At 45.9% G+C, this 15,292-nt stretch overlaps 1 protein-coding gene across 1 annotated transcript in view; it reads left to right on the forward strand.

Moving 5' to 3' along the window:
- The window catches only part of LOC146343103 (hydroperoxide isomerase ALOXE3-like), a 40,150-nt gene extending 25,270 nt beyond the window's left edge, over positions 1–14,880 (forward strand). The window contains exons 10-14 of the mRNA XM_084806786.1: positions 90–259; positions 2,441–2,562; positions 7,539–7,639; positions 11,739–11,909; positions 12,784–14,880. Coding sequence (XP_084662912.1) covers positions 90–259; positions 2,441–2,562; positions 7,539–7,639; positions 11,739–11,909; positions 12,784–12,963 — 744 coding nt within the window. The 3' untranslated portion in view covers positions 12,964–14,880. The remainder of the gene's footprint in view (positions 1–89; positions 260–2,440; positions 2,563–7,538; positions 7,640–11,738; positions 11,910–12,783) is intronic.
- Positions 14,881–15,292: the final 412 nt, after the last annotated feature.

Raw genomic sequence — 15,292 nt, forward strand, 5'->3', positions numbered from 1 at the left:
GGTTGGGGAGAAAAGAGGGACATTTGGCATCAACATCAACAACACATCTGACATGAGAATGTCCTGCATCGTTTTTTCTCCCCCTGCAGGCCATCGCAATTGGACGCAAAGGCCTAGCTGTGCTTCTGAGCAAAGCCCTCGACAACCTGACCTACACGGACCTTTGCCTCCCTGATGATGTCAAGGCCCGGGGAGTCGGCTCCCTTCTCAATTATTACTACAGGGATGATGGGCTGAAGATATGGGCTGCCATTGAAAGGTGAGGGAAATATTCATGTATTTAGTTACGGCATTTTTATCCTACTTTTCAGACAGTTATTTTCTCCTAAAACAGCTCACATCAATAGAAAGAGAGAAAGGAGTGGGGAGAGAGAGGGGCAGAGATCCTGTCATCAGGTTTACAAACTAAAATGACACGACATGCAAGGAAAAAGGCATAGGGAGGGAAGAGGAAGAGGGGGTTCTTCAAGACCAGAACAAGATGGAATAGCTGTGAGCAGGCATTTAAATGCCCATCCAGTTGGGCTGATCTCCCCTTGCTGGTGTTCTTGCTTGAATGAAGGTCTTGTTCCTTTGACTGATGGATGGGGACCAGAGATGTCTTCTTTCCCCTTATTTCTGGAGTCCCAGCCAGGCAACTGTCGGTTGGAGTGGAGTTTTCTTTCTGGGTAGTGAGGGGAAAACGAACCGCCTGCAACTGCTCCTTCTCTGCCTGATGGATGTGTCAGGTTGGTTGGCTCAATGGTAGGAGCAGGGGGTGCAACCTCCCTGTGGCCCAGGGCCCCCTGGATGATGGCAGAAGCCCAAGTGAGCTTCCCTTCTGCTCTCCAGTCCCAGGGCAGCTGTCAGCTAGAGCCAAGCATTCTTACTGGCAGAGAGGGATTTGTGAGAGACTATTGAATGGGATGGTCAGAGAGACACACTGAAGATGACCAGATATTGGCTGGAATCTTTTTTTAAAAGGCTACTTTAGGTGTACCTAAGGTAGGGCTGGTAGACCTGTGGCCCTACAGATGTTGTTGGATTCCAACTTCCATCATCCCTGAGCCATTCGCCATGCTGGGCTAAGGGCTTGTGCACTCCCAGTTTTATTCATTTATTTACAATATTTATATATGGACCAATAACCAAGGTTGTCTGGGTGGTTTACAGTAACCATTTAAAACCATAAAAGAGAAGTAAAATATAAAGGTGAAGTCCAAAACAGAATAAAACCAGCAACAGCATAAAACCAAAATAAAAACAGCAACAGGAGATAACAGTGCAAATGATGTAGAAAGCACTACAAGGTTTTAAGGTTGAAAACACTGGGTTGTGGTTGTTGTTGTTGTTGTTGTAAATGGTATTCCACTGGCACCAAAAAAGATCGCAACACAGATGCCAGGGGAGCCTCTTTGGGGAGAGCCAGGGCCGGCCCTACCGTGAGGCAGAGTGAGGTAGTCACATCAGGCAGCAAAGGCTAGGAGGTGGCAGCAAGGTGTTGGAGGAGAGAGCTGTATGCCACAGGGCCTGCCACACGCTCCCCACACTAGCTTGCTGCCTTCAGGTGCACTGGGGACACTGCCCCTTAGTCAGCGTTGAAGAAAGTTTCATCTGCCAGCTTTCGTACTTGGAATGGGATGGGATGCCATCTTGTTCTTTGCCTCGGGCAGCAAAACGTCTTTGGACGGCCCTGGAGAGGGCATTCGACGACTGGGGTGGTACCACCATTGAATCAGTCCTCAGTTTACTACACTAGATGGGGGGGGGGGGCAGCTGTTGCTCAAGAACAAAAAGTCTACATGGAGCCAGTCACATTGTTCATTGGATCTGGGCTATGTGAGTCAGAAGGGCTCTCTAAATCTTTTCCCACCCACATGCCCAGCTATCCCTGCAAATTCCCCTCAGGGAAGTCAGAGTTTGACAGATAGACTGGAGAGAAAGTACTTCCAGCTCAGATTGTAGAAAGGAACGTAGAGCCTTTCAACACATGACTTCTACTGTACGTTTGTGATTGCTCACTCGTGTTAGTCTGTGGGTCCTTTATGCAATGACATCATCCTCCAGGGCCTCTTTGCAACCATTTCCCCAGCTTTTTTTAAATCAAGGAAAGTGTGGTATTATTTAGAAGTGGTGGAATTAGACTCTCATCTATTTGCACAATTCCACTGCATCACCTAGTGGTTATGTAATGGAACATATAGAAAGGCAGAGAAAGAAAAACCTGGAAAAAACACATGTAAAGGAGTCAATCTTAATCCTGCAAAGAATCTGGAATCAGAAGCCTCAGTAAAGGTACAGGTTAAAAAGCTCATGTAGAAAAGCCCATAGCGGTCCCCAGCAGCTCATGGGAAGGAACATAACTGGTTTATTCTTTGGCAAAGAATTAGGTATAGGGAGATGCTCTTCCCGCAAGCCTTTTTTGTCTGAGCAGACCTGATTTCTTTCTCTCTCCCTGCAGCTTTGTCTCTGGCATTGTTGAACTCTACTACAAAAACAACGTATCTGTCCAGAAAGATTACGAGTTGCAGGCCTGGATTTCTGATATCTTCACAAAGGGTTTCCTGTCCAAGCAGACATCAGGTACTCTCCTACCCCAAGAAAGTAAACATTTTGTTCCAACTACCTACTACTTTAGGTTGCCTCACCTGCTGCTTTCCTTCTTCCAGGACTGTTTATATAATCCATCACTCTTCCGAAAGCCTTTTTAAAAGATCTCCTTCCCTCTGACCACAACTTGTGATCATGGTAGGAAAGACCTCCCCGCCTTCCCCAGAAAGTATGTCACATCTCAGAATACCTCCAGCATGTATTCCACTGTCATTCTCCTTTCCCCATTTTTGCATGAGTGCACTCCACTTCTGAGTGGTGAGAAGTTTCAGGGATTTCCGTGTTTACTCAGGGTTCGGTTTCCTTAGAACAGGGGTCCCCAGTGTGGTGCCCACAGGTGCCATGACATCCACAGGCATCTCCAATGGCACCCGCACAGCTCTTCACTCCCTATCTCCTTCAAAAGAATAATTTTTAATCAGAAATTGAAAAAAATTAGGGCACCAGGTTCTCCTTCCTGTTCCTGTTCCTGAACCTGCCACTGATCAGCTGTTCAGTGGGCAGGAGGAGAAAGCAAGGCAAAGGGGTAGAGGAGAGAGAAAGAGCAGGGCTAGAGGCTAGGAGTGGGGGTAGAAACAGCAAAATAAAAGGGTAAGTGGGAGAGAAAGAGCAAGGCTGGGGCAAGGAAGGGAGAGAAAGAAGAAGGCTACAAATGGGGAAGGAAGAGAAATAGCAAGGAAGGGGTTGAGGGAGAGAAATATTGAGGCTAGAGGCTGGGAGTGGAGTGAGAGTGAGCAAAGGGGAAAGGTCTGTGTGGATGGAAGAAGACTGGGTGGACCAGGAAGCAACTCCTTCCATTTTTCCCTCCCTCCTGGCTCTAGCCTCGCCCTTTCTCTTCCCATCCTGCCCCCACATAGACACACACCTCTTGACTAGCCAGACTTCCACAGCAGCCATTATGTGACTAGCTACATCCCCATGGGAGCCATTTTGTGGTGGTGCCCCCAGCAGTTTCTCAAATTCCTAAATGTGTCCATGGGCTCCAAAAGGCTGGGGACCCCTGCCTTAGAAGGAGGCCACTGGGACTTACACTGGGGACATATACGTATATTATTTACACATGTATACAGGCTGAGAATAAGATGAGGGCCTGCAACATTAGCACTCCACCACATTCCTCAGGGCAGCAAAGTCTACTCTCTGCCTCCTTTTTGGGTCCAGTTCCAACACAGCCCAACCTCCTTCTACACAGAGAGACCTTGCTCACCCCTTCTCCTTGTCTAATGGGGTGGGGAGAAAGAGGAGTCAGTGCAGCCCCTCATCCATGCCTTCTCAACCCATCCCAGCTCCCACAGAAAGACATCCCTCCCTCAGCTAAAGCCATGCTGGCTGAGGATGATGGGAGTTGCAGTCCAACACATCTGGAGGGCCCCAGGCTGGAGAACGGACTATCAACTATCTCTTGTCAAAGTTTAGAGTCAAGGAATCTTAGCAGTCAAGGTGGAATAGATCCTGAAACCCTGCAGTCAGAGGCCCTGAGCTGTAAGGGGTGCCCGGAAGGTCATTCAGACCAACCCCTAAACACATAACAGGACATTTCTTTGTTTTGTTATCATCTTCAACCAGATCAGGCTCCCAAAGCAACTTTTTAAAAACCCACAAAAAGCAACCATTATAATAGGTCTACGCAGAGGAGGGGTGTACATCGGAGGCTTCAGGTCCCTGGTAGTAGATGTCATTGTGCAGGTTCCAGGCTTCTCCAGGTGGCATAAATAGCCTCAAATGGACCTGTGTGTGCAAGGGAAGGGGAGTTCCAGGAAGAGCAAGGAAACAGACTCATTAGCCCTGGGTAATCACAGTGCATTGAAGCAAATGCATCATATGACATCACATTTCATCCGATAGCTCTTTCCTCCCATGTCGTAAATTATCACAACATTGCTACTTCCTTCTCTTTCCCTTCATCAGAACATAAGAAGAGCCCTGCTGGATCAGACCAAGGGTCCTTGTAGTCCAGTATTCATAGAATCATAGAATAGTAGGGTTGAAAGGGGCCTACAAGGCCATCGAGTCCAACCCCCTGCTCAATGCAGGAATCCAAGTCAGAGCATCCCTGACAGATGGCTGTCCAGCCTCGTCTTGAACGCCTCCAGTGTGGGAGAGCCCACCACCTCCCTAGGTCATGGGTTCCATTGTCGTATTGCTCTAACAGTCAGGAAGTTTTCCCTGATGTTCAGCCAGAATCTGGCTTCCTGTCACTTGAGCCCATTATTCCATGTCCTGCACTCTGGGATGATCCAGAAGAGGTCCTGGCCTTCCTCTCTGTGACAGCCTTTCAAGTACATGAAAGTCCCTCAATTCACACAGTGGCCAACCAGCTGTCGACCAGAAACCCACAAGCAGGACATGAGTGCAACCGCACTCTCCCACCCATGTTCCCCAGCAACCAGAGGTAGCACAGAGCCATTGCTAGCCTTCTCCTCCAGGAATTTGTCTAACCCCCTTTTAAAGCCATACAAATTGGTGGCCATCACTATATCTTTTGGAAGTGAATTCCATAGTTCAGCTGTGTACTGTGTGAAGAAGTCCTTCCTGTTATCTGTCCTGAATCTCCACTCAGCTTCGTGGGATGAGCCCAGGTTCTAGTATTATGGGAAAAGGAGAAAATCTGCAACATACTTTATAACGGACATCTGCTCTTAAAGTAACTGCTACTTTAGTGGATAAAGTAGCAGTTACAGGAACTCTGGGGGAAAGCGACCATGTTGTACTTGAGTTCTTGGTTCTAAGGGAAGCAAAACCTGAGTGTAGTCAAACGCGTACCCTGGATTTTAGGAAAGCTGATTTTAATAAACTCAGAACAATGATCAGTAAGGTCCCATGGCAAGCGACGCTAACGAGAAAAGGAGTCCAAGATGGGTGGAAGCTTTTAAAAAAGGAAATTCTCAAGGCACAATCACAAACAATTCCAACAAGAAGAAAAGGTGGAAGACAACAGAAGAAGCCAATGTGGCTTCACAAAAAGCTTAGGGATGACCTGAAAACAAAGAAGGACACATATAGGAAGTGGAAAGAAGGCCAAGTAACAAAGGAAGAGTACAGGCAGGTAGCACAGAATTGCAGGGATGGCGTCAGGAAGGCTAAAGCTGAGAATGAGCTGAGGTTAGCAAGGGATGCTAAAAACAACAAAAAGGCTTTCTTCAGCTACGTGCATAGTAAAAGGCAGAGGAAAGAAATGGTGGTTCAGCTATTAAATAAGGATGGCAAAATGATAACAGATGACAAAGAAAAGGCAGAGGTGCTCAATTCCTACTTTGGCTCAGTCTTCTCCCAAAAGAGGGTCTATGACCCCCCTGGCGAAGGCGAAGTCCAGGCTGAAGGGGCAGGATTGCAGCTTGAGATAGATAGGCATATGGTCAAGGAACACCTAATTACTTTGAATGAGTTCAAATCTCCAGGGCCAGATGAACTGCATCCTAGAGTAATAAAGGAACTGGCAGAAGAACTCTCAGAACCGCTGTCTATTCTCTTTGAGAAATCATGGAGGACGGGGGAAGTGCCAGATGACTGGAGGAGGGCTAACGTTGTCCCTATCTTCAAAAAGGGTAAAAAGGAGGAACCTGAGAACTACAGACCAGTCAGTCTGACATCAATCCCTGGGAAAATTCTGGAGCAGATGATAAAGCAATCCATCTGTCAGCACCTTGACAACAATGCCGTGATTACTCGAAGCCAACATGGATTTGTCAAAAACAAGTCCTGCCAGACAAATCTGATCTCATTTTTTGATCAAGTAACCTCCCTTGTGGACTGTGGGAATGCTGTAGACATCATATACCTCGACTTCATCAAAGCTTTCGACAAAGTGCCCCATGATATCCTGATGAGCAAACTAGCTCAAAGTGGGCTAGATGAAACAACGATCCGGTGGATCCACAGTTGGCTACAGAATCGGATTCAACGAGTGCTTATCAATGGGACCTTCTCAAACTGGGGAGAGGTAACGAGTGGGGTACTGCAGGGCTCAGTTCTGGGCCCAGTGCTCTTCAACATTTGTATTAATGACTTGGACGAGGAGGTGCAGGGAATGCTGATCAAATTTGCAGATGACACAAAATTGGGTGGGATAGCTAATACTTTGGAAGACAGAAACAGAATTCAAAGTGATCTGGATAGACTGGAGCGCTGGGCAGAAAACAACAGAATGACATTTAATAGGGATAAATGCCAAGTTCTGCACCTAGGAAAAAGAGACCAAATGCACAGTTACAAGATGGGGGATATGTGGCTCAACAACACTACAAGCGAGAAGGATCTTGGCATTGTTGTCGATCACAAGCTGAATATGAGCCAACAATGTGATGTGGCTGCAAAAAAGGCCAATGCTCTTTTGGGCTGCATTAATAGAAGCATAGCTTCCAAATCCCGGGAAGTACTAGTTCCCCTCTACTCAGCACTGGTTAGGCCTCATCTGGAGTCCTGTGTCCAGTTCTGGGCACCACACTTTAAGAAGGATGCAGACAAACTGGAGAGGGTTCAGAGGAGGGCAACAAAGATGATCAGGGGACTGGAAACAAAGCCCTATGAAGAGAGACTGAAAGAACTGGGCATGTTTAGCCTTGAGAAGAGAAGACTGAGGGGAGACAGGATAGCGCTCTTCAAGTCCTTGAAAGGTTGTCACAGAGAAGAAGGCCAGGATCTCTTCTTGATCATCCCAGAGTGCAGGACACGGAATAACGGGCTCAAGTTACAGGAAGCCAGATTCCTGCTGAACATCAGGAAAAACTTCCTGACTGTAAGAGCAATACGACAATGGAACCAATTACCTGGGGAGGTGGTGGGCTCTCCCACACTGGAGGCGTTCAAGACGAGGCTGGACAGCCAACTGTCAGGGAGGCTCTGACTTAGATTCCTGCAATGAGCAGGGGGTTGGACTCGATGGCCTTGTAGGCTCCTTCCAACCCTACTATTCTATGATTCTATGATTCTATGCTCTTGTTTCCCTACAGGGATCCCTTCCTCCATCCATTCTGTCCCGGAACTCATCAAGTTTCTGACTATGGCGATCTTCACTTGTTCAGCCCACCATGCTTCAGTAAACAGTGGGCAGGTGAGTGAGGCTGTTCTCCATCTTTGCCTGAACGTGAGAGCTGCTGTGTGCTCTTCATCATCCCCCTTAAGCCCAGTGTTCTTCAGGCGCTTAGGAAGGGAAGCGTCTACACACTGAGCAGCGTGCAATTCAATTTGGCTTTTTCCTCTGAAGCAGGAGTAGATTCAATGGCAGCATTTCGACCAGAGTGGAACTAGAAATTCATTCAGTTCACATTTTAATGTGAACTTACCTAAATTTGCACATTCAAAACAATATACAAACTGAATCTCAGTTATCTTTCAAAATTCACACTTCTCCAAATTTTACAGTGTTCTCCAGTCAAAAAAATGCATATAAAATCTGCGACTTAGGAGAACGTTTACTAAAATATGCCTATATTTGTGAAAATAATGTTCGAAAGTGCACTATATTAAATTGCTTGAAAAAATCTGTATATTCAGCAAAATTGCCTACAAAAATGCACGTATTAGGAGAAATGCACACAAAAGTGCCTACAGTTTTCATGCAAATTTAACAAAAACATTCTCAAAGTTTGTTGTTGTTATTTATTCGGTCAGTCGCTTCCAACTCTTCGTGACTTCATGGACCAGCCCACGCCAGAGCTTCCTGTCAGCGGTCGCCACCCCCAGCTCCCCCAAGGTCGAGTCCGTCACCTCCAGAATATCATCCATCCACCTTGCCCTTGGTCGGCCCCTCTTCCTTTTACCTTCCACTTGCCCTAGCATCAGCATCTTCTCCAGGGTGTCCTGTCTTCTCATGATGTGGCCAAAGTACTTCAGTTTTGCCTTTAATATCCTTCCCTCAAGTGAGCAGTCTGGCTTTATTTCCTGGAGTATGGACTGGTTTGATCTTCTGGCAGTCCAAGGCACTCTCAGAATTTTCCTCCAGCACCACAGTTCAAAAGCATCTATCTTCCTTCGCTCAGCCTTCCTTATGGTCCAGCTCTCGCAGCCATAGGTTACTACGGGGAATACCATTGCTTTAACTATGCGGACCTTTGTTGTCAGTGTGATGTCTCTGCTCTTCACTATTTTATCAAGATTTGTCATTGCTCTCCTCCCAAGAAGTAAACGTCTTCTGTTTTCCTGGCTGCAGTCAGCGTCTGCAGTAATCTTTGCACCTAGAAAGACAAAGTCTGTCACTGCCTCCACGTTTTCTCCCTCTATTTGCCAGTTATCAATCAAGCTGGTTGCCATAATCTTGGTTTTTTTGAGGTTTAACTGCAACCCAGCTTTTGCACTTTCTTCTTTCACCTTTGTCATGAGGTTCCTCAGCTCCTCCTCGCTTTCAGCCATCAAAGTGGTATCATCTGCATATTGGAGATTGTTAATGTTTCTTCCAGCGATTTTAACTCCAGCCTTGGCTTCATCAAGCCCAGAACATCGCATGATGTGTTCTGCGTACAGGTTGAATAGGTAGGGTGAGAGTATACAACCCTGCCGTACTCCTTTCCCAATCTTAAACCAGTCCGTTGTTCCATGGTCTGTTCTTACCGTTGCTACTTGGTCGTTATACAGATTCCTCAGGAGGCAGACAAGATGACTTGGTATCCCCATAGCACCAAGAACTTGCCACAATTTGTTATGATCCACACAGTCAAAGGCTTTAGAATAGTCAATAAAACAGAAAGAGATGTTTTTCTGAAACTCCCTGGCTTTCTCCATTATCCAGCGGATATTGGCAATTTGGTCTCTAGTTCCTCTGCCTTTTCTAAACCCAGCTTGTACATCTGGCAATTCTCGTTCCATGAATTGCTGGAGTCTACCCTGCAAGATCTTGAGCATGACCTTACTGGCATGTGAAATAAGTGCCACTGTTCGATAGTTTGAACATTCTTTGGTGCTTCCCTTTTTTGGTATGGGGATATAAGTTGATTTTTTCCAATCTGTTGGCCATTCTTGTGTTTTCCAAATTTGCTGGCATATGGCATGCATCACCTTGACAGCATCATCTTGCAAGATTTTAAACAGTTCAGCTGGAATACCGTCATCTCCTGCTGCCTTGTTATTAGCAATGCTTCTTAAGGCCCATTCAACCTCACTCTTCAGGATGTCTGGCTCTAGCTCACTGACCACGCCGTCAAATCTATCCCCGATATTATTATCCTTCCTATACAGATCTTCCGTATATTCTTGCCACCTTTTCTTGATCTCTTCTGCTTCTGTTAGGTCCTTGCCATCTTTGTTTTTGATCATACCCATTTTTGCCTGGAATTTACCTCTGATGTTGCTAATTTTCTGGAAGAGGTCTCCAGAGGTTGTCCTTCCTATTCTATTATCTTCTTCCGCTTCTGCGCATTGCTTGTTTAAAAATAATTCCTTATCTCTTCTGGCTAACCTCTGGAATTTTGCATTTAATTGGCCATATCTCCCCCGATCACTGTTGCCTTTTGCTTTCCTTCTTTCTTGGGCTGCTTCCAGTGTCTCAGCAGACAGCCATCTTGCCTTCTTGGTTTTCTTTTTCTTTGGGATGTTTTTTGTTGCCGCCTCCTGAACAATGTTGTGAACTTCTGTCCATAGTTCTTCCGGGACCCTGTCTACTAAATCTAGTCCCTTAAATCTATTATTCACCTCCACTGCATATTCATGAGGAATACTAGTGAGCTCATATCTAACTGACCTGTGGGTCTTCCCTGTTCTCTTTAGTCTGATTCTAAATTGAGCAATAAGAAGTTCGTGATCTGAGCTACAATCAGCTCCAGGTCTTGTTTTTACCGACTGCATAGATGTCCGCCACCTTTGGCTACAAAGGATGTAGTCAATCTGATTTCGGTGTCGACCGTCTGGTGAAGTCCATGTATAAAGTCGTCTCTTAGGTTGTTGGAAGAGAGTGTTTGTTATGCGCAGTGAGTTGTCTTGGCAAAATTCTATCAGCCTATGTCCTGCTTCATTTTGTTCTCCCAGACCATGCTTGCCTGTAATTCCAGGTGTCGTTTGACTACCCACCTTAGCATTCCAGTCTCCTGTAATGAAAATAACATCTTTGTTTGGCATACTATCCAGTCGGTGCTGCAGATCCTCATAGAACTGATCTACTTCGGCTTCTTCAGCATCTGTGGTTGGGGCGTATATTGGGATCACTGTGATCTTAAATGGCTTACCCAGAATTCGAATTGAGATCATTCTGTCATTTTTTGCATTGTATCCAAGCTCTGCTTTAGCCACTTTATTATTAATTATGAAGGCTACTCCATTTCTTCTGTGGTCCTCTTGTCCACAGTAGTAGGTCTGGTGGTCATTTGATGTGAAGTGGCCCATTCCAGTCCATTTCAATTCACTGACACCCAAAATGTCTATATTTAATCTTGACATCTCCCCAATAACCACATCCAATTTGCCCTGGCTCATAGATCTTGCATTCCAGGTTCCTATGGCGTGTTGATCTTTAGAACATCGGATTCGTCGTTCACCACCAGCACCATCGGCTGCTAGCCGTCCTTTCGGCTTTGAGCTAGCTGCGTCATCACATCTGGGGCTAGTTGAACTTATCCTCTGTTCCTCCCCAGTAGCATTTTGACCATCTTCCGACCTGGGAGTCCCATCTTCCAATGGTATACCGACATATCTCTGGTTGTACTGATCCATTTAGTTTTCATGGCAAGAATACTGGGGTGGGTTGCCATTTCCTTCCCCAGGGATCGTATTTAGTCTGACCTCTCTGCCATGACCTTCCCATCTTGGGTGTCCCTTCACGGTTTAGCTCACGACGTCATTGAGGTGCTCAAGCTCCAGCACCACGACAAGGTAACGATCTCATTTGCTGAAGTCTCAAAGTTTGGGATGAACCAAATTTATGATTGGAAAAAGGAGAAACTGAGAGAAGCCAACATTGACAGATTTCTCCATCCCTAATTTAGACCTGTTATCAGCAACTAGATTTGTTGGTGGACCAGTTTGAGATGAAGCTGTTTGATTTAATTGGTTTGCAACTGATCCTCAGCTTTTGGAATATCGATGTGTATGCATTTATACAAGTGAATCGGAATAATAAATAAAAGGGCAGCCCATGACCTTCACTTTTAAGTATGCATATACATACCAGATTCCTAGATGGGTTCTGCTTAACATTATTTTGTCCTCTCTTCTCTGGTTGGCAGTTTGAAATGGGGGCATTCATGCCCAACTTGCCATCATCTATGAGGAAGCCTCCACCCCAGGTCAAAGCCCCGGTGACGCTGGAAGAGTTTCTGGACACCATTCCTGAGATGAACACCACTAGCCAGGTCCTTTCTGTCCTCTGGGTCTTGCGCAATGAGGACTTTGACATGGTGAGAACTGCCGCAATCCAACGCTGGAGGAGAGAAAACCTTCTTGGCATGTAAAGGGAGTAACATCAGCCCCATGTGCCCCTGGTCCCCGTAATTCTTAGTGCCCCTGGTCCCCGTAATTCTTAGTAATGTCTATGGCAAAAACTGGAGATTCGGCTGCTTAGTGTGAATCAAAATATGAAATTCTGCCTTTCTCATTCCTCTGCACATCTTCTGATAGCCGCAGTGCATAGCCCCATGTGTCCATGGTCCCTGTTTAAGGCTTTCCCCCATTTTGTCTTCTTCCTGAATCCTGATTTCCTCCTTCCACCTGTCAACTCCGTGCCCCTCAGCTACTCTGTCTTCCTAAAATCCTTTGTTTCCTCAGCACCCTGCAGCTCTTACTCTGAGGCTCTCTGTGAAATTGTTCTCTCTGTCGAACCAGCCTAGCAGTTCCTTTGGAGCTGCTATGATGATTTCTGGGGGCTGCAACCAACCTTTACCCCTCAGCCGTTAGAATGTTGTAAATATTTTGTGACATCACAGCAGCACAGCCAATGGGAGAGTGATGTTGATTCACAGACTGGCAATAAGTAGATTTTGGCCTTTAGGATATGAAGGATAGCAGCCACCACTATGGTAGTAATAGGAGAATTCCGCAGTTCCTCCAGGGTCTGGCCAGAGACAGAGCGGGAGCAACTCCACCTATTGCTTTCTCCTGTGGTTTGTTTCTGAAAATGTCGGTGGTAACAGAGACACGCTCTGTACTTAGGCAGACATGGAGACGTGCTCTGTAAATGGGTCAGAGACACACACCACAGTTTCCAGATTTGAATGCTGGCAAACCCAAGTCCAGCGTAAGCTTCCTCTGATTTTCTCTGCTCCCCTTTTGCAGAAACCGCTCGGGCAATACGACGAGGAGCATTTTGTTGAGGAAGAACCAAAGCAGCTCATAACAGCTTTTCAGAAGCGACTGGCTCACATTTCTGAGGAAATTAAGAAGAGGAATAAGTCAATCAAGCTGCCTTACACCTACCTGTATCCACCCAGCATAGAGAACAGCACAGCGATATAGACGCCTGGTTTTACGATGCTGCACATGTTTCCAGAACATATTGATCATGCTCTGAGCTTCTTGCTCTGCCTTTTTCCTTCTAAGAGGGAGATCCTTAGGAGTAGCCCCACCATTCAAATTCCTTTATAGAGCTATATCAAGAGCTACGTATGACCTGCGTTCAACACAAAACAACAGCAACATCTGCATCAAGACAACAGAAGCTGCCAGGTTGCAACCGGAAGGTTCACAGAACATTTTTAAAATCACCCAAAAACTAGGAGATGAGGTAGTTGCAGCTTCCCCCATATACACCTCCCCTCACCCTCCCTGGCCTAGTCATTTGGTCTGTTGCTCCTCCCACCTGCTGTAAAGGGAGTGGGAAGGGGTGGCAGGCAAAGTGAAACCAGAGAAGAGACAATTACAAATCTCCAGGTTACAACCTGGCAATGTGACTGTAAAGCCATATTTTATTTCAATTTATGGGGAGGGGAGGATGTGAGACTTTTAAACAACATGGTGAGGGCACTTCAAAAAAACCCTATTTCAAGAAATATGAAACGGAAATATTTCAATCCAAATGGCTTTTTTCACCTTTGAAGAATTTGCACATGAAAAGCTGAATTTCAAAGATACATTTTAAGCTACGCTCACATGTCCCTTAGGTTCCTGTGTGACTTGAGAATATGAGCCTATGTGTTGGAGTGGAGCCCTGTCATTATCTGGCCAAGGAGGCAGGTGTTGCTTTTATGCCTTTAAAATAAGTGGCAGCCATTTTGTGCCATCAATTGGCTAACATTTACCTGTTTGTTCCTAGAATTGGTGGGGGTGTAAGCACCCTGCTGGATTCTGCCCTTGGTCTTGATTTTTTTAATTATCACCTTGTTTCTCTTAGCCACTTCCTAATTTACAAGACAATAGAAATCAAATGGCTAGTCACACACCCTGTCCAGCTCTTACTGGCACTGTCACGCATGTGTTTAGAATCACCTGTTAGCAAGCGCATAGGACAAGAATATATGAAGCTGCCTTCCAGCAAGTCAGACCTCTGGTTCAGCAAGCTCAGTATTGTCGACAAAGGCGAGCAGCGGCTTTCCAGGATTTCATCTGGGGCCTTTCCTAGCCCTACCTGGAGTTCTCAAGGCTTGGACCTGCGACCTTCTGACCTCAGCTCAACTCTGTCTCCGGTGGCTTGAATAGGGACAATGGCTTGTTGTCACACTGAAAGCCTTTCAACACAAGGCTTTTATTGCGTGCTGATGATTCCTCACTCACGGTAGTTTGCAGATCCTTTACACAACATTGTCATCCTCCAGGGCCTCTCCCAGGCTTTGCAACCATTTCAGCGTTTTGTTTTTTCTAATGAGGAAAGTCGGGTATATTTCTGAATGGCGGCATGAAACCTAGTGTATTTGTGCAATTCCACTATACCACAATGCCACCTAGTGTTTGTGTAATGGAACATATAGAAAAGCAGAGAACGAAAGCCCAGGAAAAAACACGTGTAAAGGAGCCGATCTTAATCCCACAAAGAATCCAGAAGTAGTAGCCTCAATAAAGGTGCGGGTTAAAAGCCTCATGTAGAAAAGCACATTGTGTGTTTCAGCAATGCAAGGACATCTGTGTTGTCACCCAACAAGTATTTTGTGAATGGCCGCTGCTGAGGTCATTTAGGGGCCGCGGTGGCTTAGTGGTTAAGACGCTGAACTGCAGACTGGAAGGTCGGCAGGTCAACAGTTCGAGACCCGAGGTCATTATCACTATCTGTACTTTCTGCATTTCAATTCCATCTGATCACATTGTATACAGCCCCTCCCCTCCCCAGGCATGTGTATATAGACCTGCCAATAGAGGATAACACTTCAAGCATCTGATAAAGTGGATTGTAGTCCATGAAAGTTTATGCCATAATAAATTTGTTAGTCTTTCAGGTGCCATAAGATGCTTTGTTGTTATTTTTCTCGGCCAAATTTTAAAAGGAAGGGATTGGCCCTTGGGAATTAATTCTTCCAGGATCAAAGATGCATAATGCATTTCAGAGATCTCTCGTTGGTCCAGGAGCTGGAGCAATACACAGAGACAACTCTGGGCCAACCAGAATGTGACCAGTAATAGCTGTGGTTAATTGCCTTGATGGCATGGCACTTCCTTTACATCAACACTCTCATGTCTTTCTTTAAAAAAAAATCTGTTTGCAACACAGTGGTAGCAACAACAGACGAACATATTTGCATCTTTCCATATTGGATAGTTCGCACTCACTCACTGGCTGGGGGTGATGGGAGCCCAAGATGTCTGGAAGTCACCAGGTTGGAGAAGGTTGTTCTACCCAGACAAGCAATTTTTAGCT

The sequence above is a fragment of the Heloderma suspectum genome, chromosome 6, assembly GCF_057233095.1.
Source record: "Heloderma suspectum isolate Gila_16-S chromosome 6, 16-S_ref, whole genome shotgun sequence".
Taxonomy (NCBI): Eukaryota; Metazoa; Chordata; class Lepidosauria; order Squamata; family Helodermatidae; genus Heloderma; species Heloderma suspectum.